General features: G+C 40.9%; 1 protein-coding gene across 1 annotated transcript in view; it reads left to right on the top strand.

Annotated features, from left to right (window-relative positions):
* Nucleotides 1-22281, top strand: part of MGAM (maltase-glucoamylase) — a 77795-nt gene that overhangs the window by 48686 nt on the left and 6828 nt on the right. Inside the window, exons 31-45 of the mRNA XM_081799969.1 lie at nt 728-853; nt 1826-1954; nt 2208-2318; nt 2629-2691; nt 7954-8088; nt 8555-8642; nt 9455-9593; nt 10763-10896; nt 11024-11058; nt 11152-11268; nt 14705-14853; nt 15469-15553; nt 16385-16441; nt 20468-20592; nt 21646-21734. Coding sequence (XP_081656095.1) covers nt 728-853; nt 1826-1954; nt 2208-2318; nt 2629-2691; nt 7954-8088; nt 8555-8642; nt 9455-9593; nt 10763-10896; nt 11024-11058; nt 11152-11268; nt 14705-14853; nt 15469-15553; nt 16385-16441; nt 20468-20592; nt 21646-21734 — 1582 coding nt within the window. The remainder of the gene's footprint in view (nt 1-727; nt 854-1825; nt 1955-2207; nt 2319-2628; nt 2692-7953; nt 8089-8554; nt 8643-9454; nt 9594-10762; nt 10897-11023; nt 11059-11151; nt 11269-14704; nt 14854-15468; nt 15554-16384; nt 16442-20467; nt 20593-21645; nt 21735-22281) is intronic.

Raw genomic sequence — 22281 nt, 5'->3', positions numbered from 1 at the left:
TGGTGGTGCAGGTGGTGGTGGACATGACGGTAGAGGTGATGGTGGAGGTGATGGTGGTGGTGGAGGTGGTTGTGGTAGAGATGGTTGTGGTGGAGATGATGGAGATGGTGGTACAGGTGGTGGTGGATGTGATGGAGGTGGTAGTGGAGGTAGGGCAGGTGGGGGAGGTGGTGGTGATGTTGTAATAGTGATGGTGCTCGTGGTGATGGTGGTCAGAGTGGTCACGACAGTTACTTTGGCAGCAGCAACACACACGTATATAACTTACTACGTGTTACTGATCATTTTACATATATTAACTCATTCAGTCCTCACAAAAAACACTAATGAAGCAAGTACTGTTAGTATCCCCGATGTACAAGTGAAGGAACTGATGAACAAGGGTTTTTTAACTTCTGCACAAGGCTGCATAGCCAGCAAGATTGGAGCCTGTATGGTAAGCCAGGCCTTTTGCCTCCAGATTCTGAATACTGAACCAGCAAGCTAGACTGCCTCTAGGAATCAGAGTAAAATCAAATTTTCCAAAATTCTTAGGCAAAGAGGTAAGATCTAGCAGAAAGCTTTCTCTGAGGTATCCCAGTGGTTCGGCATCCTCTCAGTTTCTCTCCATTTTTGAAGTTGTTAATTATCCAACTTGGGACACTGGAAAGATGTTCTTATTAATTTGTTGACAATTTCAATCCAGAATCTCCTTTTTAAGGACTTAAATTTTCTGTCTATTTTCTAGCTGATTGGTCGGCCAGTGATGGTTCCTTACTGGTCCTTGGGGTTTCAGCTGTGTCGCTACGGATACCAGAACGACTCTGAGATTGCCAGCTTGTATGATGAGATGGTGGCTGCCCAGATCCCTTACGTATGTTCGCCATATGTGGTGGATTGGCCCTGGGACCTCATGGCCTACACCAGTTGTCTCTGTATTTGGATTAGCTTGACTTGGACGGGGGCGGTTCCTATAACCACACGACTTTAAAACATTTGGTCAAAAACATCTTTGTTATCTTAAGAATAAAAGGTTGCCCAAACAGTAGTTTTGCTTAATTGAAAAGAAAATGCCCTAATTTAGTCAGATCACCATAGGTGCAGATATAACCTCAGTTCCAACACTTTGCTGGTACAGTGTTCCCTCAGCTTTGAGCTAAGGTTGAAGATAGGGATCTTGGGTACCAGTTTCCTGGTGAAATAAATATGGAAACAAATTCTGTCCTTCACTGGATGGCAAGAGGGACCCAAGAATCAGAGAATTGATCCCATGAACTTCTTACATATTTTATTTTTATTCTATTTATTTTTCTATTGTTTACAATTGTTCCTATTAACGGTAACCATGGCATGTAATATTTCATTTTTAATAAGAAAGCTATATCTGATAACCTCCAGGACTGGATATTCTAAAGCAATCCCAGGTGCTTTTTTAAAAAAGATAGATTTACCATCCATCCAGTTGTATTAGTGCTGGGAGTTTACATTATAATTTTTTCTCTGAAAGTGAACCACTGATCCCAGGGGCAGCCTCTTGGGCAAGGTAACCACAGTCACTCCTACTGGCCTTTCACAAAGCACTTTCTCATCTGCTCTTTTCATTTATCCTCCCAACAGCCTTTCCAGATAGGCATTATCATCCTATTTTTGCTGATTTAGTTTTTATTTTCTATTTTATGACTGAAAATTTGAAAATTTCCCAAAATCTAATACCTGATACCTAAGATTAGAAAAAGTCAAAAGAAAGCCCTCTGAAATTCACCACTGGTTCGTGGAGGCTTGTTCTCACCTGGAACCTGGTCTTCTACAAGCAGGAGCCACTCACTTTCCTTCTGTGGTCCTCCAGGACGTGCAGTACTCGGATATCGACTACATGGAGCGGCAACTGGACTTCACCCTCAGCCCCAAGTTCATGGAATTTCCAGCTCTGATTAATCGCATGAAGGCTGATGGGATGCGGGTCATCCTCATTCTGGTTAGTCCCTCTGTGAATTGGTGGAGTTTGTTGAGGACAGTGAATTGGCTTTGGTGGAGAAAGCTTTCTGTTGTGTTTCCTTCCATGTTACAAGCAGAGAATGTGAGGTTTGGTAAGAAAGGTATATTTCCCAGGATTCACAGAAGCACTGTGGTTCAGGTGGAAGCTGGTGCTGTTTAAAGAGTTCTTTTTTTTCTGTGTCCAGTTGTTCTCTGGATTTGTACTTCTCACCTGATCTGTGCTTTGATTTCAGGACCCAGCTATTTCTGGTAACGAGACACAGCCCTATCCTGCATTCACTAGGGGTGTGGAGGATGATGTCTTCATCAAGACGCCAAATGGTGGAGACATTGTCTGGGGAAAGGTATGACCAGAATGGTGATCCACTAATCCCCAGCCTGGGGTGGGTGACTATTAGTGTGTTTGTGCATGTTGTTTTGGGGCCTTTTCCATTTGGGTTCGGAGAGCAGAGGTTCTCATCTTGTCCATCAATATTTGTCAACACAGTTAAGGAATTTTTAGGGTATGTATGTATGTGTGAGCATTGTGGGACCCACTTTTCTAGATCAAAATCGAAGTATTACCACCTACGACTACGGTTTATAGTTTCTTAGGAAGTACTATATAAGATAAATTATCTAGTGCATTGCTTTTGAATAGTTTTGTCTCCACAGGTGTGGCCTGATTTCCCTGATGTCGTTACAGACCAGTCTCTAGACTGGGAGACTCAAGTGGAGGTAAAGGGCTGTGGACGTGGGTGAAGTCAGGGCTGCTGGGGAGGGGCAGCCATACTCAGGATAGTGGACATTCCCATGCCGTGGGTGTGAGTGTCGTGAGGAATACACTGTGGGATTATGTCCTGTGTGTCCATCTGTGTGCCAATCACTTTACATGTAATATTTACTCCCAATTGGGAGGCAGGGATTATTATCCTCAGCATAACTAGGATTTAGAGAGCTTAAATTACTGCTCTGGGATTTTAGGTGACCAAGTGTTGATTTCAAATCCAAGGCTGTCAGATTCCAAAGGCCCATGAAATTTTTACCTCCCAAGAAATACCATTTTCCCTGAATGAGTGTATTTGTTGTTGTTTTTATCGTGGTTCTTGAGTATCCCTTTTAAACATAGTCTCTAAACACTGTCTTTAGTGATGGGATCTTTGTCTCTGTACATCTGTTTTCCATGGACAGGCTTCTCCATCTTCACTCTTATAAATCCCCCATCCTGGGGAACCTGGGTGGTGCAGTTGGCTAAGTGTCTAACTCTTGGTTTGGCTCAGGTCGTGATCTCAGTGTCATGAGATCAAGCCCTGCATCTGGCTCTGTGCTCACCATGCAGTTGGCTTGAGATTCTCTCTTCCTCTGCCCCTCCTGCTTGTGCTCTCTCTCTCTCAAATAAATAAATCTTTAAAAAAAAATAAAAATAAATCCCCCATCCTTCCTTGGGTTGCTCTAATTTGCTCTTACCTCCCAGTTTCCAGCCTTATGTTAAAACTTGCTTTCTCCATGGAACAACTTCTTACTTGTAATGGATCTTAGATAAGGATTCAAGGGAGAGGATCTAGCTTCCTCTTCTCTCTGTTGCTTCTCACAGGAAACTATTTGAAGTTTGCTGGTCCAGGCAGACCACATAGACACGGGAGTCTGCCAGGCCAGAGAAGTTCAGGGTCTCCTTGATGTTCATTCGTTCGTTCATTCATTGATTCACTCATTTTCTTTTTTAGTATTTTTCCCCTAACACAATTGAAATATAACTGACAAATAAAATTGTACATATTTAAATTGTACAGTGTGGTGATTTTATATATATATACATTTATATATATATATATAATGAAACGATTACCACAATCAGGTTAATTAACACATTCATCACCTCACATATTTACCATTTGTTGGTGTATGGTAAGAATGCTTAAGATCTACAATCATAGCAACTTTTACGTATATAATACAGTATTTTTAACTACAATCACCAGGCTGTACATTAGATCTCCAGAACTTATTCATCTTAAAAATAAAAGCTTATACCCTTAGACCAGCATCTCCTCATTTTCCCCACTCCCTTACCCCCCAGTAACCACCATGCTGCTGTCTGTTTCTATGAGTTAAACCTTTTTTTTTTTTTTTTTAGATTCCACATGTAAGTGAGATCATATAGTATTTATTTTTCTCTGTATAGTTTTTTCATTTAGCATAATGTCCTCTGAGTTCAGGTATGCTGTTGCAAATGGCAGGATTTCCTTCTTTCTCATGGCTGAATAATATTTCATAGTATGTATGTATGCCATATCTTCTTTACCCATTCACCCACTAACAGATGCTTAGGTTATTTCCACATCTTGGCTGTTGGGAATAATGCAATGAACATGAGAGTGTCCATGTCTCTTTAGATATTTATTTCATTTTATTCAGTATATATTTCCAGAAGTGGGATTGCTAGATCACATGGTAATTCTATTTTTAATTTTTTGAGGACCCTCCATATTTTTTACCATGTGACTATACAAATTTAAATTACTACCAACAGTGCACAAGGGTTCCCTTTTGTCCCTGTCCTCACCAGCAGTTGTTATCTCTTGTCTTTTTGGTAAAAGCTATCCTAATAGGTGTAAGATGATATCTCATTGTGGTTTTGATTTGTATTTCCTTGATGATTAGTGATGTTGAGTGCCTTTTCTTGTAGCTGTTGGCCATCTGTATGTTTTCTTTAGGAATTTATCTATTCAGATCCTTTGTCAACTTTTTAATCTGTTTATTTGGGTTTTTTTGCTATTGAATAAGTTCCTTATGTATTTTGGAAGTTAATCTCTTATCAGATATATTGTTTGCAAGTATTTTCTACCATTCCCTAGGTGGCCTTTTCATTTCATTGATTATTTCCTCTGCCGTGCAGAAGCTAATTTTTAGTTCTATATAGTCCCACTTGTTTATTTTTGCTTTTGTTGCTTATGCTTGTGGTGTCAGATTCTCCCCCAAAATCATTGCCAAGACCAATGTCAAGGAGCTTTTCACCTGTTTTCTTCTAGAAGTCTTATGGTTTCTGGTCTTATAATTAAGTCCTGGGGCGCCTGAGTGGCTCAGTCATTTAAGCATCTGACTTTTGATCTTAGCTCAGGTCTTGATCTCAGGGTTGTGAGTTCAAGCCCCACGTTGTGCTCCATGCTGGGTGTGGGGCCTATGTAAAAAAATAAATAAATAAAAAGAAGTTTAAAAAAATTAAGTCTTTAATTCAGATTGAAAATTTTTTGTGAGTGGTGTAAGATAGGGTTCAGTTTCATTCCTTTGCATGTGGATATCCAGTTTTCCTCGCACCATTTATTGAGGAGACTATTGTTTTCCCACTGTGTGCTCTTGACATGCTTGCCAAAGATTAATTGATGGTATATGTGTAGATTTCTTTCTGGACTTTCTATTCTGTGTCATTGGTTTATGTATCTTTTTTTAATGCCAATATCATGACTTTTAAATCCTACTGGGAAAGGGACCACTTTAGTAATGAAGAGGTTGGCTATCCTACAGTTCATCAGCCATTGAAGGCATTTGGAAATCTGTGGGGCAGTTTTGATTATTACAAGGGGAGCACCAAATGGCATTTAGTGGAGAGTGACTAGGGACACTTATAGTTCTGATTGTAGGGGATGTTCCATGAAGAATTCTCCTGCCCCAGATGCCAATTGTGTTTCTTTTTAGAGACTCTAATGAAGGCACCCTAATGAAGTCATGATATGTATTTGATAGTATATAAGAGATTCTCAGTAGATGGAATAATTATGACTACTTTTATTAGTAAGACCCACTTCACAAGGCCAGTGGGGATGAAGCTACAGATATCCAGGTCTGGCTTGGCTGAGGGTAGTATAAAACAAACAACAAACAAACAAACAAACAAATAGCAGGCAGCCTGTGGAAAGCAGATTGCTGAGTCTGAAACTCAGATTGAATTCAGTAAGTCTAGGGTTGGGGCTAAGAATTGCATTTTGGTAGCACGCACACAGTGGGTTGTGATAAGTGATCCTATGGCCAGACATGCAGGTGGGTACATCATGAGGTGAGACCCAAGGAAAGTGAGGGCAGAAGTAACGAGGCAAGAGCTGAATACGGACAGCAGTGAGGCAGAGCCAATACCTTGGAGAATGGCAAAGCATGTATTTCATGGGTAAAAGCCATCAGAGTACCTTTCAGTGAGGCTAATGAATTAGAGTTGGTCAAATTTCTCACTTGTATCCCATATGAGATTTAGTTGTGATTCAGGCATGGCTGGTATTGACTCTGTTTACCCTAATCCTGTCTCCCTCCTCTACACTATGTTTCTAACCTGCCTGAGCTAGAGCTCTGTTTCTGGTGAAAGGTTCTCTTCTTCTGGTTCCATGTTTCTACATCTATTTTCTAGCAAAAAGGCATCTCGGGGTGCCTCCCTTTTAAGAGATTCTCAGTGATGTGGTTCACTACCCCTCACTTCTCTGTGAGCCGGATCCCTGCATTCTGTTCTGTTTCTGTTTTCTTCTTTGTGTTCCTTTTTTGCCTTTTATCTGGACATATGGGTTCCTACTTGCCTTTTGTCTACTGAGTATAAGAACTGGAGATTTCCAGGGCACCTGGGTGGCTCAGTCAGTTAAGCATCTGCCTTCAGCTCAGGTCATGATCTCAGGGTCCTGGGATCGAGGCCCACATCGGGCTCCCTGCTCAGCGGGGGGTCTGCTTCTCCCTCTGCCCCTCACCCTGCTTGTGCTCTCTCTCTCACTCTCTCTCGCTCTCAAATAAAATCTTAAAAAAAAAAAAAAGAACTGGAGGTTTCCTAAACAAAGTCCTCTTTCTGTTGTCCCCCCTCCTCCTTACCTCCCTCCCCCAGGCTCCCCTCCCCCACCACTAGCATTACTTAGCTCTTTAACTCTTAAAATGCACTGAGGAGGGGCGCCTGGGTAGCTCAGTTGGTTAAACGTCTGCCTTCGGCTCAGGTCACGATCCCAGGGTCCTGGGATCGAGCCCCGCTTCGGGCTCCCTGCTCAGCGGGGAGCCTGTTTCTCCCTCTCCCTCTGCCTCTTCCCTTGCTTGTGCTCTCTCTCTCTGTGTCAAATAAATAAATAAAATCTTTAAAAAAAAATGCACTGAGGAACACAGAGGCACCTATTTACTGGGACATACAAAGGACCATGAATTTCTATCACAAGCAACATGGGCTGTATAGAAATTTAAAAATATTTGCTGTTGCTGCCCCAAGGTGTGAATTCACAATAATGCACTGAGCATTTATTTCACATCAGGTGTGAAGCTAAGCACTGTGGGTGAGTACAAAGATCAACCAAAAGAGTATAAAACAAGGTCCTTGCTCTCAAAATCCTTATAATATAGTTAAGCTTTGGATCCAAGTTAAAATAAAGACACAGCTTTTATTATTTGGGGGAAGACAAAGAGAAGGGGGCAGTGTTAAAACTTCCTCTTTAGCTCCTCCCAAGCGACTTGACACACAAGTGCAGTTTTCCAGTGATTTCTGAAACTACAGAAAACACATGCACACTAGTGAGATGTCTCAGCCCTCACCTCCTTTCCCCAGTGGGAATGAGACAGGAGACGATTGCCTGGATGTTGCCTTCCATCCTGCTGACAGTCCATCTGATGTCTTTCAAGCTGCAGTCTCTCCCTGGCTCCTGCTTTGTTTCTGAGTCAACCTTCGGAAATGGCAGGACAGAGGTTGAAAGTTAAGCATCTAGTGCGTGAGACAATGAGTGTAGGGTGTTGGTTGCTACCGTTCATGTTGATACAAAGAGGAAGACAGTCCATGGATACTTTCCAGATGCTAAGCAGATGTCTAACTTGTGCTAATGTCTCTTCTGTGCACTCATTATATTTCAAGTAAGCCGCAAACGTTATTTAGGCTCTGTTTGGATTATCTATCATCATGCATTACAGGGGTGTGCATGAGTTATGCTCTCAGGAAATGTCTGTTTGCTGTCTAATAAAATTTGGGGGGAACCAATAAACTCTATTTAATTTTTACAGCTATACCGAGCTTATGTGGCCTTTCCCGACTTTTTCCGTAACTCAACTACCACGTGGTGGAAGAGGGAGTTGCAAGAACTCTACACCAATCCACAGAATCCAGAGAGAAGCTTGAAATTTGATGGCATGTGGATTGTAAGTGTGTGGGTTTGTGTCTGTGGGTGGGTGTGTTTCTATCTTTTAAGCTTGTATATGATGACCTTTAATCAAGAGGGATAATAATCATCCAAGAAAGACTTTGGACACATCTGATTGCAATTCCTCCAGTCAGAAGTGGAACATCTGATACTCCTCATATCTTATACCTTGCCTGAAGTTCCTGCTGTAAAACACCAACGTGATTACTGAGAATTTCTCGGACTTGAGCCTTGCCTCATACCTTGAGGGAGAATTTTTTTTTTTTTTAATCCTCTAGCCAGTCATTCTCGTGGGCTTAATTGATCTCTCTAGTCAATTCTCAGCTGGATCTGATGAGTCTCCCTGGGCTGGTATCTACGGGATTGCTGGAAGGTGAATGATTTATTCATTACTTCCTTGTCTCTGAGTTGGCAGGATGTAATGATTTGAAAAAGTAAGATATATCTGTGTTTGACATTTCTAGGATATGAATGAGCCAGCGAGTTTTGTGAATGGAGCAGTTCCTCCAGGCTGCAAGGATGCCACTCTGAACCACCCTCCCTATATGCCATGTAAGAGCCCTCGATCTCCTCTGTTGGCAGAACCATGGCTACGAGGAGTGATCCCTACAAGAGCCCAGCAGCCAGGGTTTATCCTGAACATCTTAACTGGTGTTGTGGTTTTAGGGGGGCCAAAGACAAATACACATCAAGCACTTTATCCAGCTGAGTGTGTATAAGTTACTGGCCCTGTTGGGTGAATTTCTCAAATTTGTTCTGAAAACACTTAACAGTGGTTATGTCTCCAAAGGATTCTAGAACTAAGTTTCTTAATTCTTCAGGCCTCTGTGAATTCCTCCACAGGAATTTGTTGTGCCGTCAGTGGGTGGAGAGTAGCAGCTTCTCCTTATCATGGAGTCAATGGACTTTGGTGTTATACTTGTGTTCATATCTTGGCTCCAGAAATTATACTCACTATGAATTGTGTGACCTTCAATAGATTACTTGATATTTCCAAATCTGTTTTTTTTAATTGTGAAGGGAGATAATGCTATCTCTTTTATAGAGTTATGATAAGAATTACATGAAATGATTTATAAGAAAAACGCTTAAACTGCATCCTGTCAAATAGTTAGGTGTTTGACAACTGTGTTTTCCTCCCCTTGCCCCCGCTTTCTCCTGGAGAACCCTGCAGGGGACTTGATGTTGAAAACACCTTTGGACTCTATTGCAGCTCAGAGCCGAGCACATTCCCATGCCCCTGGAGAAGAGAGGGACCCATGCACGGGTCAAATTAGTTAAGATCCAGTGTCGAATCCCTTAAAGAGAGGTCAGGGATAACAGGATCAGGCATGGCATTTACATCACTAGATCTTTCTCCTCAGATTTGGAGTCCAGGGACAGGGGCCTGAGCAGCAAGACCCTGTGCATGGAGAGTGAGCAGGTCCTGCCAGATGGCTCGCGAGTGCGGCACTACGACGTCCACAGCCTGTATGGATGGGCCCAGGCCAGACCCACCTACGAGTGAGTCACCTTCTCCCTTCTCTGATCCACCCGACCTGCAGGGACAGCCAGTGACTGATGAAGGAACTCTGCTTTTCCTTTCATGCCCCCTCTCAAGGGATAAGAAGATTTTAATCACAACTATGTCACAATTCTTATTTATTAAACAAACATGAACATGGAGCCAGGCTCCATGATCAGTGTTAGGACAGATTTAGGGGCACCTGGGTGGCTCAGTCGGTTAAGCTTCTGCCTTCAGCTCAGGTCATGATCCCAGGGTCCTGGGATCAAACCCTGTGTCAGGCTCCTTGCTTGGCAGGAAGCCTGCTTCTCCCTCTCCCTCTGCCTGCCACTCCCCCTGCTTGTGCTCTCTCTCTCTCTCTGACAAATAAATAAATAAAATCTTAAAAAAAAAAAAAAAAAAAGAAAGACAAGTTTAAGTAAGACATGGTCCTTCTAGGGAGAGACACACACAGAGACAAAAGCAATGATCACACGGTGCAGCTGATGCTATAATTAATTACAAGAGGGAAAGGGAATGCGGAGGACTGGCTATCTTTTTCTTTTATTTCAAAAGTGACTCATCTCTGTTGGGCTTTCTTTTTCTTTTTCTCTTCCTTTTCTTTTCTTTTCTTTTTCCTCCCTCCCTCCCTTTCTTTCTTTCTTTCTTTCTTTCTTTCTTTCTTTCTTTCTTTCTTTCTTTCTTTCTTTCTTTCCTTCCTTCCTTCCTTCCTTCCTTCCTTCCTTTCTTGTTGGAGAGCCAACTGATGTTCTGCTGAATTAGTGCTGTCCCATTTTGTGAGCTTAATGAATAATAAGAGTTATCTTAAGGAAGGCCTTATAAAGAAATTCACCTTCTTTCTCCCCAAATATAAAAACTTAGTACTTAGTAAAGAAGTGGTAAGACTTAGTGATTAGTCATTATTTTTAGGTGATCCAGTAGGTTTATTACAAAGTTCGTTGTAAAGCACTGTGAAACACTAGGTTAAGGCATAACTGTTACTATCATCTCTATCGCGTATGGTCAGTCAGTGGGGACTTCGTTATGGCTCAGATTTCCGTATTTCCCCAAATAATGCAGGAGACATTTTGTTGCCATGCCTTAGGCTCCGAAACTCTGGGAGGAGAAGCTCTGTGGCCTTTCCGCCCCTGATCTGTCCCCAATCACCTGCTTGTTGCCTTCCAACCAGAGCTGTGCAGGAGGTGACGGGACAGAGAGGCATTGTCATCACCCGCTCCACGTTCCCCTCTTCTGGCCGCTGGGGAGGCCACTGGCTGGGCGACAACACAGCTGCCTGGGACCAGCTGAAGAAGTCTATCATTGGTGTGTGGGCTTCTCCTTAGGGGCCTCTTCTGGGGGGGAGGGGATCAGGACCCTCGATAAAGGATTCTTGAGGGAGGAGGAGGCAGATCACAAGGCTGCCTCTGACACAGCTATGTTCTCGTTGCAGGCATGATGGAGTTCAGCCTCTTTGGCATATCTTATGTAAGTGTCTTTTGGGTCACTTCTAATCCCCAAGCATGTAGTGACATCTTTCAGAAATCACTAACAGGTTTGTTTTATTCTACCTCGTTTCAGACAGGAGCAGATATTTGTGGGTTCTTTCAAGATGCTGAATATGAGATGTGTGTTCGCTGGATGCAACTGGGGGCCTTTTACCCCTTTTCAAGGAACCACAACACCATTGGGACCAGGGTAGGATGTTAGCTTATAGCTCAAAAGTGTTGTGTCACTAGGAATACAACCTCCAGATCTGAGCTATATTCTCTGTGACATCTTCAAAACCATCAAACCACATGTTTCTTGTTCTTTTATTTGATACATTTATGAATTGTGAAATGATTACCACAGCAGGATTAGTTAACACCTCTGTCACCTCACATAATTGCCATTCCTTTTTTGTGGTGAGAACATTTAGTATTTACTCTTTTAGCAACTTTCAAGTATATAATATAGTATTGTTAACTATAGTCACCATGCTGTGCATTCGATTATCAGAACATATTCATCTTGTAACTGGAAGTTTGTACCCTTTGACTGATACTTCCCCATTTCTCCCATCTCCCAGCCCCTGATAACCACTGTTCTGCTCTCTAATAGATGTGAGGTGATATCTCATTGTGGTTTTGATGTGCATTTCCCTGATGATGAGTGATGTTGAGCATCTTTTCATGTAGCTTTTGGCGATTTGTATGTCTTCTTTGGAAACTGGAAACCAATAATAGGAGGAAAACTGGAAAACTCACAAATATGTGGAAGTTAAATAACCAATGGGTCAAAGATGAAATTGAGAGAAAAATAAAAAAAAAATATTGAAACAGATAAAAATGGAAACACAACATACCAAAACTTATGGGATGCAGTGAAAGCATTTCTAAGGGGAAGTTTATAGTGATAAACACCTACATTATAAAAAAGAGAGAAAGAACAAAAGATCTCAAATAAACAACCCAACCTTACACCTCAAGGAACTAGCAAAAGAAGAACAAAGTAAGCCCAGAGTAAGCAAAAGAAAGGAAATAACAAAGATCAGAGGAGAAATAAATGACGTAGAGACCAGAAAAACAACAGAAAAGATCAATAAACTAAGAGCTGGTTCTTTGAATAGATAAACAAAATTAACAAACCTTTAGTTAGATTTGCTAAGGAAAAAAGAGAGAAGGCTCATATAAAGAAAAGTATAAATGAAAAAGGGAGACATTAGAACCGATACCACAGAAATGCAAAGGATCACAAGAGACTACAATTATAAACTAACAAATTGGACAACCTAGAAGAAATGAAGAAATTCCTAGGAACATACAACCTACCAAGACTGAAACATGAAGAAATAGAAAAGTCTAACAGATAAATACTGAATAAGGAGATTGAACTAGTAATCAAGAATTCCCCAACAAAGAAAAGCCCAGGACCAGATGTTTTCCCTGGTGAATTGTACCAAAAATTTGAAAAGAATCAACACCAAGACGTCCTTAAACACTTCCAAAAAGTTGAAGGGGAGGGAGCACTCCCAAGCTTATTTCACAAGATCAGTATTACCCTGATACTAAAGCCAAATAAGGACCCTACAAGGAAACTAGAGATCAGTATCCCTTGTGAATATTGTGAATATAGATCAAAAAATTTGCAATAAAATATTACCACTAAATTCAACACATTGAAAAAAATCATACACCATGATCAAATGAGATTTGACTTCAGATGTGAGGATGATTCAACATACACAAATAAATAAGTGTGGTACACTACATTAATAGAATGAAAGATAAAAATCATATGATAATCTTGTATGTGCAGAAAAAAAATTGACAAAACATAGCCTCCTTCCATGATGAAAACTCTCAACAAATTGAGGATAGAAAGAATGTACCTCAATATTATAAAGGCCACATGCGACAAGTCCACAGCTAATATCATGCTCAAAGGTGGAAGCTTGAAAGTATTTCCTCTAAGATGAGACGTAAGACAAGTGCCCACTCTCAGTACTCCTGTTTAACATAGTACTGGAAGTCCTAACCAGAACAGTCGGGCAAGAAAAAGAAATGAAAGGCATTTAAATCAGAAAGGAAGTAAAATTGTCTCTGTTTACAGTTCATATGACCTTATATATAGAAAATCCTAAAGATATCATAAAAAATTACTAGACTGAATCAATTCAGTAAAGTTGCAGAATACAAAATCAACATACAGGCATAAGTTGTGTTTCTGTACACTGACAGCAAGATATCTGAAAAAGAAATAAAGCAATGCCACTCATAGTAGCATCAAAAATCAATAAGATACTTAGTAATAAATTTAACCAAGGAGGTGAAAGATCTATATGATGAAAACTATAGGACATAACGTGAAAGAAATTGAAGAATACACAAACAAATGGAAAGATATTCCATGTTCATGGATTAGAATTAACATTGTTACAATGTCCATACTATCCCCAAACCATTTAAAGGTTCAATGCAATCAATATCAAAATTCCAATAGCATTTTTCACAGAAATAGAAAAAACAATCCTAAAATTCATATGAAACTACAAAAGACCCCAAAGAGCTAAGGCAATCCTGAGAAAGAAGAACAAAGCTGGAGGTATCATGCTTCCTGATTTCAAACTATATTACAAAGTTATAGTAATCAAAATAGTATGTTAGTGGCCTAAAAATAGATCAATGGAACAGAATCAAAAGCACAGAAATAAACCTTTGCATATACTAAGAACTAACATTTGACAAGGGAGCCAAGAATACTCAACGGAGAGAAGAGTCTCTTCAATAAATACTGTTGGGAAACTAGATAATCACATGCCAAAGAATGAAATGGGAGCCCCGTCTTATACCACTCACAAAAATTAACTCAAAATGATTAGTCATTTAAATGTAGGACTTGAAACTGTAAAAATTTTAGAGGAAAACAGGGGAAAAGCCCCTTGACATTGTTCTTGTCAATGATTTTTTTGGATATGACACCAGAAGCACAAATAACGAAAGTAAAAATAAGTAAGTAGGACTACATCAAACTCAAAAGCTTCTGCACAGCAAAAGAAACAATTAACTATAATTGGCTAATTGAACATAATGAAAAAAAGAAACTATTAACAAAATGAAAAGGCAACCTATGGAATGGGAGAAAATATTTGCAAACCAAATTATCTATCTATCTATCAATCATCTATCTATCTATCTATCTATCATCTATCTATCTATCTGATAAGGAGTTAATATCCAAAATATATAAGGCACTCATTCAAAGCAATAGCAAAAACCCACAATCTGATTTAAAAATGGGTAGATGAACCACATAGACATTTTTCCAAGAAGACATACCCATGGCTAACAGGTACATGGAAAGTTTCTCATGTTTCAGTGAACCAGATTCCTCAGTGTTCTTTAGATTCTTTTGTTTGTTTAGGCTGTGTTGTACCAAATATATCCCAAAAAGAATGTCTTATGGAGAAATTTCATCAGCTATCTTGGGAAAGCTTGAGTGACTTTCAGTATATTAAGAATATTCTCAGGCTCATTTATAATCAACTCTGGTTTAGCTATGCATGATCTTCGTTTGTAATAAGAATTCAGTGACTTCCTTAAGTTTCCAGGTCCCTGAGGTAAGCTCTGAATACTCTTCTTTTCTCCTTTAGAGACAAGACCCTGTGTCCTGGGATGCTGCGTTTGTGAATATCTCCAAAAGTGTGCTGCTGACCAGATACACCCTGTTGCCGTATCTCTACACCCTGATGCACATGGCCCACACGGAGGGCAGCACCGTCGTGCGGCCTCTTTTCCATGAGTGAGTGTCTAGCTGTGATCCCAGTGACTAAGGGATAATATCGTTCTGTGTGATGGCTTTTGAAAAAAAAAAAGTACTTACAAATTAAATTAAAGACATGATTGCCCTTTGCCAGAAGCTTTCTGGGCACAGACCGTATGTTATAACTCCTTTTAGCACAGCATCAGTCATGTCCTAGGTCCTCGATAAAAGGCTACTGAATGAAAAAAATTCAAAGTGATTACAATATAGCACGGAATACTTTCTTCCTAAATTGGGCATATGAAGAGCTGCTGATCTTTTGTAGCAGCTCAGGTCACAAAACGAGGCCAGATGTGAGGGATGGAGATGAGGGCTGAAGGCCATTCTCGCATTTAAAACATGCCATGGTTAAGAAACATGAAGATATGTATAGGTGAGAACATCTCTAAATCCAACCATTTCTGGGGTTTGAAGAACATGACAGACAGAAAGGAAGTATGTATCTGATTAAAGGAGACCTAGGGAAAGAGTTAAAGGAAGGCCTAGTATGCAGCTGGATTTCTGACTTCGGTCTGAACTTGAGGAGTTTTTTCAGGGTCTGGGCCTTAGGCCCTGTTGGGGTCCTGATTGTGGTACCTTGGTTTCTCTTTACAGATTTTTGTCAGACCGGGTGACCTGGGATGTAGACGGCCAGTTTCTGCTGGGCCCAGCCTTCCTGGTCAGCCCTGTCCTGGAGCCTGTGAGTATGGAGGCCTCTGATGAAGAGAGAATTAGAGCTATGAGGCCCGGGCCCTAGAGGTAGCAGAAGAGGCCTGGTCTGCTGGGGATCCTGGGATGTGATCTCTTACTCTACTTCTGTCTCTTCCTCTCCCTCTGAGCTGAAGTCTGTCACTTAGGTGCTCTGGTCCTCTGCTCCCTCATCTTTAAAATCAGCATAACAAATTCTGATTCGTAGGATAATCAAGAAGGAAAGAACCTTATATTTCAAGATAGAATAATTTCTTTATTAACTAAAATAAGGAGTATGGGTCAGAAACAAATTTTACAGGATTGTTTATACCAATGTGTATAATCTTGTTTCTGGCTAGCACTTCCCCTCCTTCTATAATATGTTCTCATGCAGGAAAATCCATTTCTTCACTCTTTCTGTTGATGTATAGGCTTCTGATTAAAATACCAGCTAATTGCATCCTCTCCAAAACTTACTGCACTAATCATAATCCCTGAGGTACTGGCGCCATAAAATCTGCAAACTTTTCCTCTGCTCCAGACCCAACCTGAGTCTGTCTCTTTAGAGAGGGCGTGAGTCTATAAGCAAATGATGATTTTTTTTCCCCCAAAGTCCTGATCCCAAAGGGCTTTAGGGAAACTGTTACTTTTGGGTAGGCGAATCTTCCATTTGCCAAAAGGGTAGGGAAGAAAGGCTTCCCTAACATTGCTGGCCTCTAAAAAGATGAGCATGTGGGTCCAAGGCCGATACTACTGTTTTGGCTCTTTTACTGTACAAATTGGTTACACTGCCCTGGATAGACGAGCCTACCTCCCAAGCCTTGTTTGTGTTTAATTTTAGAATGCCAGAAATGTCACTGCGTATTTCCCTAGAGCCCGCTGGTATGATTACTACACGGTAAGTTTTTCTGATGATTTATACAACTTGGGAAAATGGTGGTGTGCACGGGCTTCCAAATCTGACACCCCACTGGTCAGGTTCTGGCACTGTGACTCATTTGATGTGTGATCTTAGACAAGTCATTTCAACCTTATAGCCTTAAGTTTATTCACCTCTAAGTAGGATAAGAGCACTTCCCTCACAGAATTGTTATAAAATAACGTATTTTGTGAGTGTTACGTATGTGTTAGTTTTTATCTTTCACAATGGCATATAATGGCAACACCAGTAAACACTTGAAATTGTATAGTAAACTAGAGTTTTTGTTCATATCATCCCTCACGAGACTGTAAGTTCATATGTAGAGGGGCCTTTCCCCTCTGTCTTTTTATTAAATATCTCCTTTTATAGCACAGATGCTCCAGGAGGAGATGTTAAATGTAATCTCCTGAGGTAAGCCTGGTCTTAGGCGGTGTGTAAAATGCACTCGGAGGTATGAGACCCAACCCTTGTGTGCCAGAGCAACACAAGTGCATTTCGAAATGCAAGACGAATCATCATTGTCTGTCCTAGAACATTCGAGTCTAGTCTGAGCCCCAGAGACTCAGCTGGAAAAACAGGGCCTTTCAAAGCAACCTCAAGGCCATGTACTCTTATAGGGACACAAGTCAGGCTTTGATTCTTGAGGAAGAATCAAAGGAGGTGTTTCCTCTCCCTATAACCAAACCTACTCTTCCAACTTTTCTGAGGAGAGCAAAGCAGAGGACTCGAAATACAGGAAAAGGAGGACAAGAAGCAGAGCATACTCTGGCCCTTTCAGTCAGTGGGTTTGCGATGGGATTAGGTGAAAACCAGACAGGGACAATGGAAATCTTGTTCCTCCTCTGTCTAAGGGAGCCCTGAGTCCTTCCCTGGCACCTTCTTCTTTCCATCCCGCCACCCCTTTTATTTTTGCTGGGCTGGATCTGTCCTCTGGAGGCTCTCGTTAAAACTCTGCTATGTGCTTCCCAACCAGAGCTTTCCAGGAGGGGGCAGCCAACTGTTTTTAAGTTACCTAGCCTTGTTCCTGAATTTGCATGTTGACTGCTCCATTCACTCCCAGTCAATGATTCTGAGTACACTGAGATTCCCTGGAGCAGGGCCAGCACTAGGGTGCAGTAAGTGAGGTGCCTGGGCATGCAGTTTAAAGAGGTACTCCTTCCTGGGCCTGAGCTGGCATTTATGCATGACCCTGAGAGCGAGCACTGCCTTAAACTATGCCCCCTGGGCACCTCACTTGTCTCACTCTTGTCCCATCCTGGCCCAGGTGCAGGCTACCTTTCTGAACTCCGGGTGTTGGAATACTGCAACAGTTTCCCCATAGAGTTCGCCATCGAACCTGGAGCTGATATCTGCATGTCGTGAACACTAATGCTTATGTACGTAATTGTGTGCACTACATGAAAGAAAGGGAAGCGAGAGGGCTTGTAAAGAAAAGTGTCCTGAAGATTGCTGATTTTATACATGGTTTTTAAACAGAAGAGCTTTGGTTGAGGAAGGAAGGAAAAAAAAATCACGTAGGAAGCCTCAAGTTGATGGAGCAAGCCATTTAGAAAACAATTAAGTCTTGCTGTTAAATTGAAATGAAGATTCCGTGGTTGGGATTAGTGGAGTAGTGACTCCTTGATTAATTTTCACATGTTTGGGTACCTATTTTTGTACAAGAACAGAGGTTGTCAAACTATCACCCACAGCCACATCGGATTCATATGTTTTTTATAAATAAAGTTTTATTGGAACACAGTCATGAGCATTTGTTTACTTATTGTTAACAACAACGTGCTCACAATACAACAGCAGAGTGGAGTAGTTTCACCAGAGGCCATCTGGCCTGCAAAGCCTAAAATATTTACTATCTGGTCCTTTTTAGATAAAGTTTGCCGATTCTAGTTCTAGAGGATATACATACAGCATGAGACCTAGTCTACCATCTGATCATGTGAAAAGGAACAATTTCATTATTCAGTATAAGGAATACTGTGGAATATTAAAACATGGTGTCAAAATTTAGAAGAAGAAGAGATACAGATGTACTGGTTAAAGGATGGAAGACACCAGGGGGACTATAAGATTGGAAAGGTACCATGAAAGATATATAATGTGTCAAAAATACATTAGAAAAGTAGAGCTATCTCCTCTGGTAAAAATCCAGAAGGACAAGCATTGGAAAATGGAAAGGAAAGTAAAATTCACCATGTTGCCTATCTCTCAGTCCCTGTTAGCAGTCTGTTATATACTTGTGCTGATAAAAATTTGTGCATAGATTAGCATATGTGTATTCTTTTTTATTTACACAAATAGTATCTTGCTGTACATACTATTAGGCTCCTTGGTTAATTCACTTAATAATATATCTTGAAGATCTTTGTATATCAAAGAACTTTGAACTTGAACTCTTTGAACTTGAAGCTCTTCCCATTTTTTTTTTTTTTTTTTTAGCAACTGTATTATATTCCATTGTATAGAATTATTTAGCAAACCACTTCTATGATGGACATTTAAGATTTAGGTTTGCCTGTTTTCTTTTTATATGTCATGGTACAAGGCTGCAGGAAACACCATTTTATGTTTATCTCTGTATAAGCTTTTGTTGGTAGAATTTCTTGGATTTAAACATTTGACAGATATTAGCCAGATTGCTTTCCAAAAAGGTTTGATCAGCACCCAGTCCCACTGACAGTCCATCAACAGTAAAGTAGATAAGTAGATTGTATTCTATTTTTTAAAACTAATATTATAGATTAATGTAAGTACTGAACTATTGCTACACAAGTAAAAATGATGAACATCACAAACATAATATTGAGTGCAAGTAGCCTGAAACAACAGAGTTAAAACATGTATGACGTGTAAGTTCAAAAGCAGGCAAAAGTGATAGACGGCAGAATCGTAGCTGCCTTCAGTGTGGTGATTATTATGAGAGAGAATGAGAGAGTCTCTGGGGGGCAGTAATACTCACTTCTTGATCTCGTTGGCGTTCGTTTACCGGTTTTTGGAGTTCACTCGACTTTGGAGTCCTGAGGCAGGCCCATGAAGCAGAGTCCACCCCAGGGAGTGTGGCAACAGTCACTGGGCTTCCTTCTGACCACCCACCCCTACGGTTCATACAGGAAGACTGTGGCCAAGATGAACATAAGGGACCAAAGTAGAGGAATGTTATGGTAGCTTTCCTCCTTCCCTTTAAAGTAGCGATTATCAAATGGGTGAATTTAGCCTACCAGGAGACATTTGGCAATGTCTGGAGACTTTTTGGTTGTCACATGTGGTGGGCAAGGCCGGGGGAGGTGCTACTGGCATCTAGGGGATAGGCAAGGGTGAGCATCCCCAAAACACAGGACAGCCCCCATGACAAAGAATTATCTGGTCCCAAATGTCCACACTGCTGGAGCTGGGAAGCCCTGCCTTGGGTTGAAGAAATGTGGAAGGCTGGTTTCTTAGAAACTGTCACACAGGAGGCAAGAGAAAGATGTTAAACATAAAGGAAGTTGTAGTGAGTTAAAGGTAAGGATTTGTAAAGTAAGTCAGCTCATTTTAATTCTTTCTGTCAAGTAGGAGTCAAGGCTTTAGTGAAGTTGGTGGGAGTGGGGAATGGGGGCAGTGAAAGGAGACGGAGCAGAGACAAAGTGAGAGAAGGTCTAGAAATGCCATTTCAGGGTATGTATCACGAGGCAACAAGGAATAAAGAAAAGGCTTGCTCAACCTCCTGCAGCACTGCTCTCTGACACAGAAACAGGATGTAGAATGAGGGTAGGCTGAGAGCCACACTACGATCTCATGTAGTATGTACAGTAGAAACCCCAGAAGACAAGGGGTGCTGACATGATGTTGTAGCAGCATCGTGAGAGTCCACACAGTAGCTGAGTGAGCGTGGAGACGTGTAATAACAGCTGTGTGCTGAGGGGTCATGGACGGGCACCAAGTCCAGAAGAGTGGACAAGGTGTCTAGTAAATGCGTTGTTCAGTGAGGTGTGTTCTCATCCTGTCTTACCTTCTTCTGGCCCACAGGGTGTGGACATTGGAGCAAGGGGAGAGTGGAGGTCCTTGGCGGCCCCTCTTGACCACATTAATCTTCATGTCCGTGGGGGCTACATCCTGCCCTGGCAAGAGCCCGCACAGAACACCCACTTAAGGTGAATGACAAGGGACAAGGCTTCTCCTTTACCTGCCAGTTAGCTCAGATCCTGATGAAGCCTGCCAATTTGTAAGCAGAGCCCTCAGACCCCAAAGGAATTTTACTACAGATTTTTGTTTGTTGGCTTGTTTGTGTTTTAAACTTTTTCAGACTTTGCGCTCTTTGAATAGTTATTAACAGATTTTAGATTTAAGTGGGTGAGATGATAGGTCTAATTGATCACACTTGAAATGGAAGTCAAACAAGGAGCAACTCAATTCATACTAGTTTTAGAAGACTCTCTGGATCTTAATTGACTCTGCTAAGAAAACCATTGCTGAAAAATTGTGTAAGCTGCATTGCAATTGATGCTTGAGGCTGAGATTCCTCACATACAGGACTTTAGAATTCTAGACCTAAGTCTATATAATAATTAATAATAGCTAACATCAAGTGAATGCTTGCTGTGTGCCTAGAACTATACTAATATGGAGGTTTCTATTTGGAAATTATTTATTTTTCTTAACAAAAGGGAAAAATAAACTCTGTGATGTAAATATGATTATCCCCATTTCACAGACAAGCAAAGAGTCTTCAAGTGGTCGTAAGTAGTTGAGCAGGGGCTAAAATCCATGTCTGTCTGACGTCCAACTAAAATTCTTAGAGCCATACTCACTTGATTAAAAAAATTCAGTTAAAAACTGAAGAACTTTGGACATTTGTAAACAAAGCTCACTCTACACGTGCTTAGGAAATTAGGTCATGAAAAAAGAAAGATCACATCAGGATTTTTCTCACAGAACCAGTGAGTTTGCTTGTAGTTTCTTATAATACTTTTAGAGCACTTATAGACCTGCAGAGCCTTAAAGGAAAATTCTCCTAATTCATTCATTCATCCATTCATTCATTCATTCCTGACCTGAAATCAGAACTAGAACTAGATCACAAGTCTCTTGAATCCTAGTACCCAGTCTTTATACCATGAAGCACTTCCATTATGTTTCTATGAAAACCCTTGGTTTGTGGTAGTGGTTTTGTTTTTAGCTAATTGATCTTTCCTACCTCATTGCAGCCGTCAGAAATTCATAGGCTTCAAGGTTGCCTTGGATGATGAGGGGACTGCTAATGGCTGGCTCTTCTGGGATGATGGGCAAAGCATTGGTGAGTAGGGTTGCCCTGGATTCGTGTCAATACCACTGACTAAGAGACAGGCCTGCTTTTTATCTTTTCCACATTAAAACAGTTCTGCATTCTTAAACATAGCCATTTGTTATTTCAAGTGCACAATACCTATTGTATATGATCCTTATGCCTCATGCAAATGAAACGTAGCTCTGAATCTCTCACCATTACCCAACTATACTAATTCACTGTGTGAGACAGCAGCACAGAAGCCAATGGGAAAGTTTCTTAGTAGCCACCTGAGATATACTTCTATATGCTTTATGTTCAAGGGCACATTCTCTAATCACATGGTTTACTGTCCCAATAAGAAAGGCAATGCCTCTGTCATCTGTGCTATTTATTTGAGGGGATTTTCCACTAGGAGTTTACAGGAACTGGTAAACTCTTGGGAGGAAGGCTTACATTCCATTAGCTATGTCTAAGCTGATGCTGTCCAGTGCAGTGTTGGAAATAGACTATATCTGTGTTGCCCAATATGGTAGCCATTGGCCTATGTGACTATTGCATATTTGAAATGTGACAA

Source organism: Leptonychotes weddellii, chromosome 12, assembly GCF_054177405.1.
Source record: "Leptonychotes weddellii isolate Sample4059 chromosome 12, ASM5417740v2, whole genome shotgun sequence".
Lineage (NCBI taxonomy): Eukaryota > Metazoa > Chordata > Mammalia > Carnivora > Phocidae > Leptonychotes > Leptonychotes weddellii.
The sequence above is the reverse complement of the archived record's forward strand: the minus strand, read 5'-3'. Positions and strand labels throughout refer to the sequence as shown.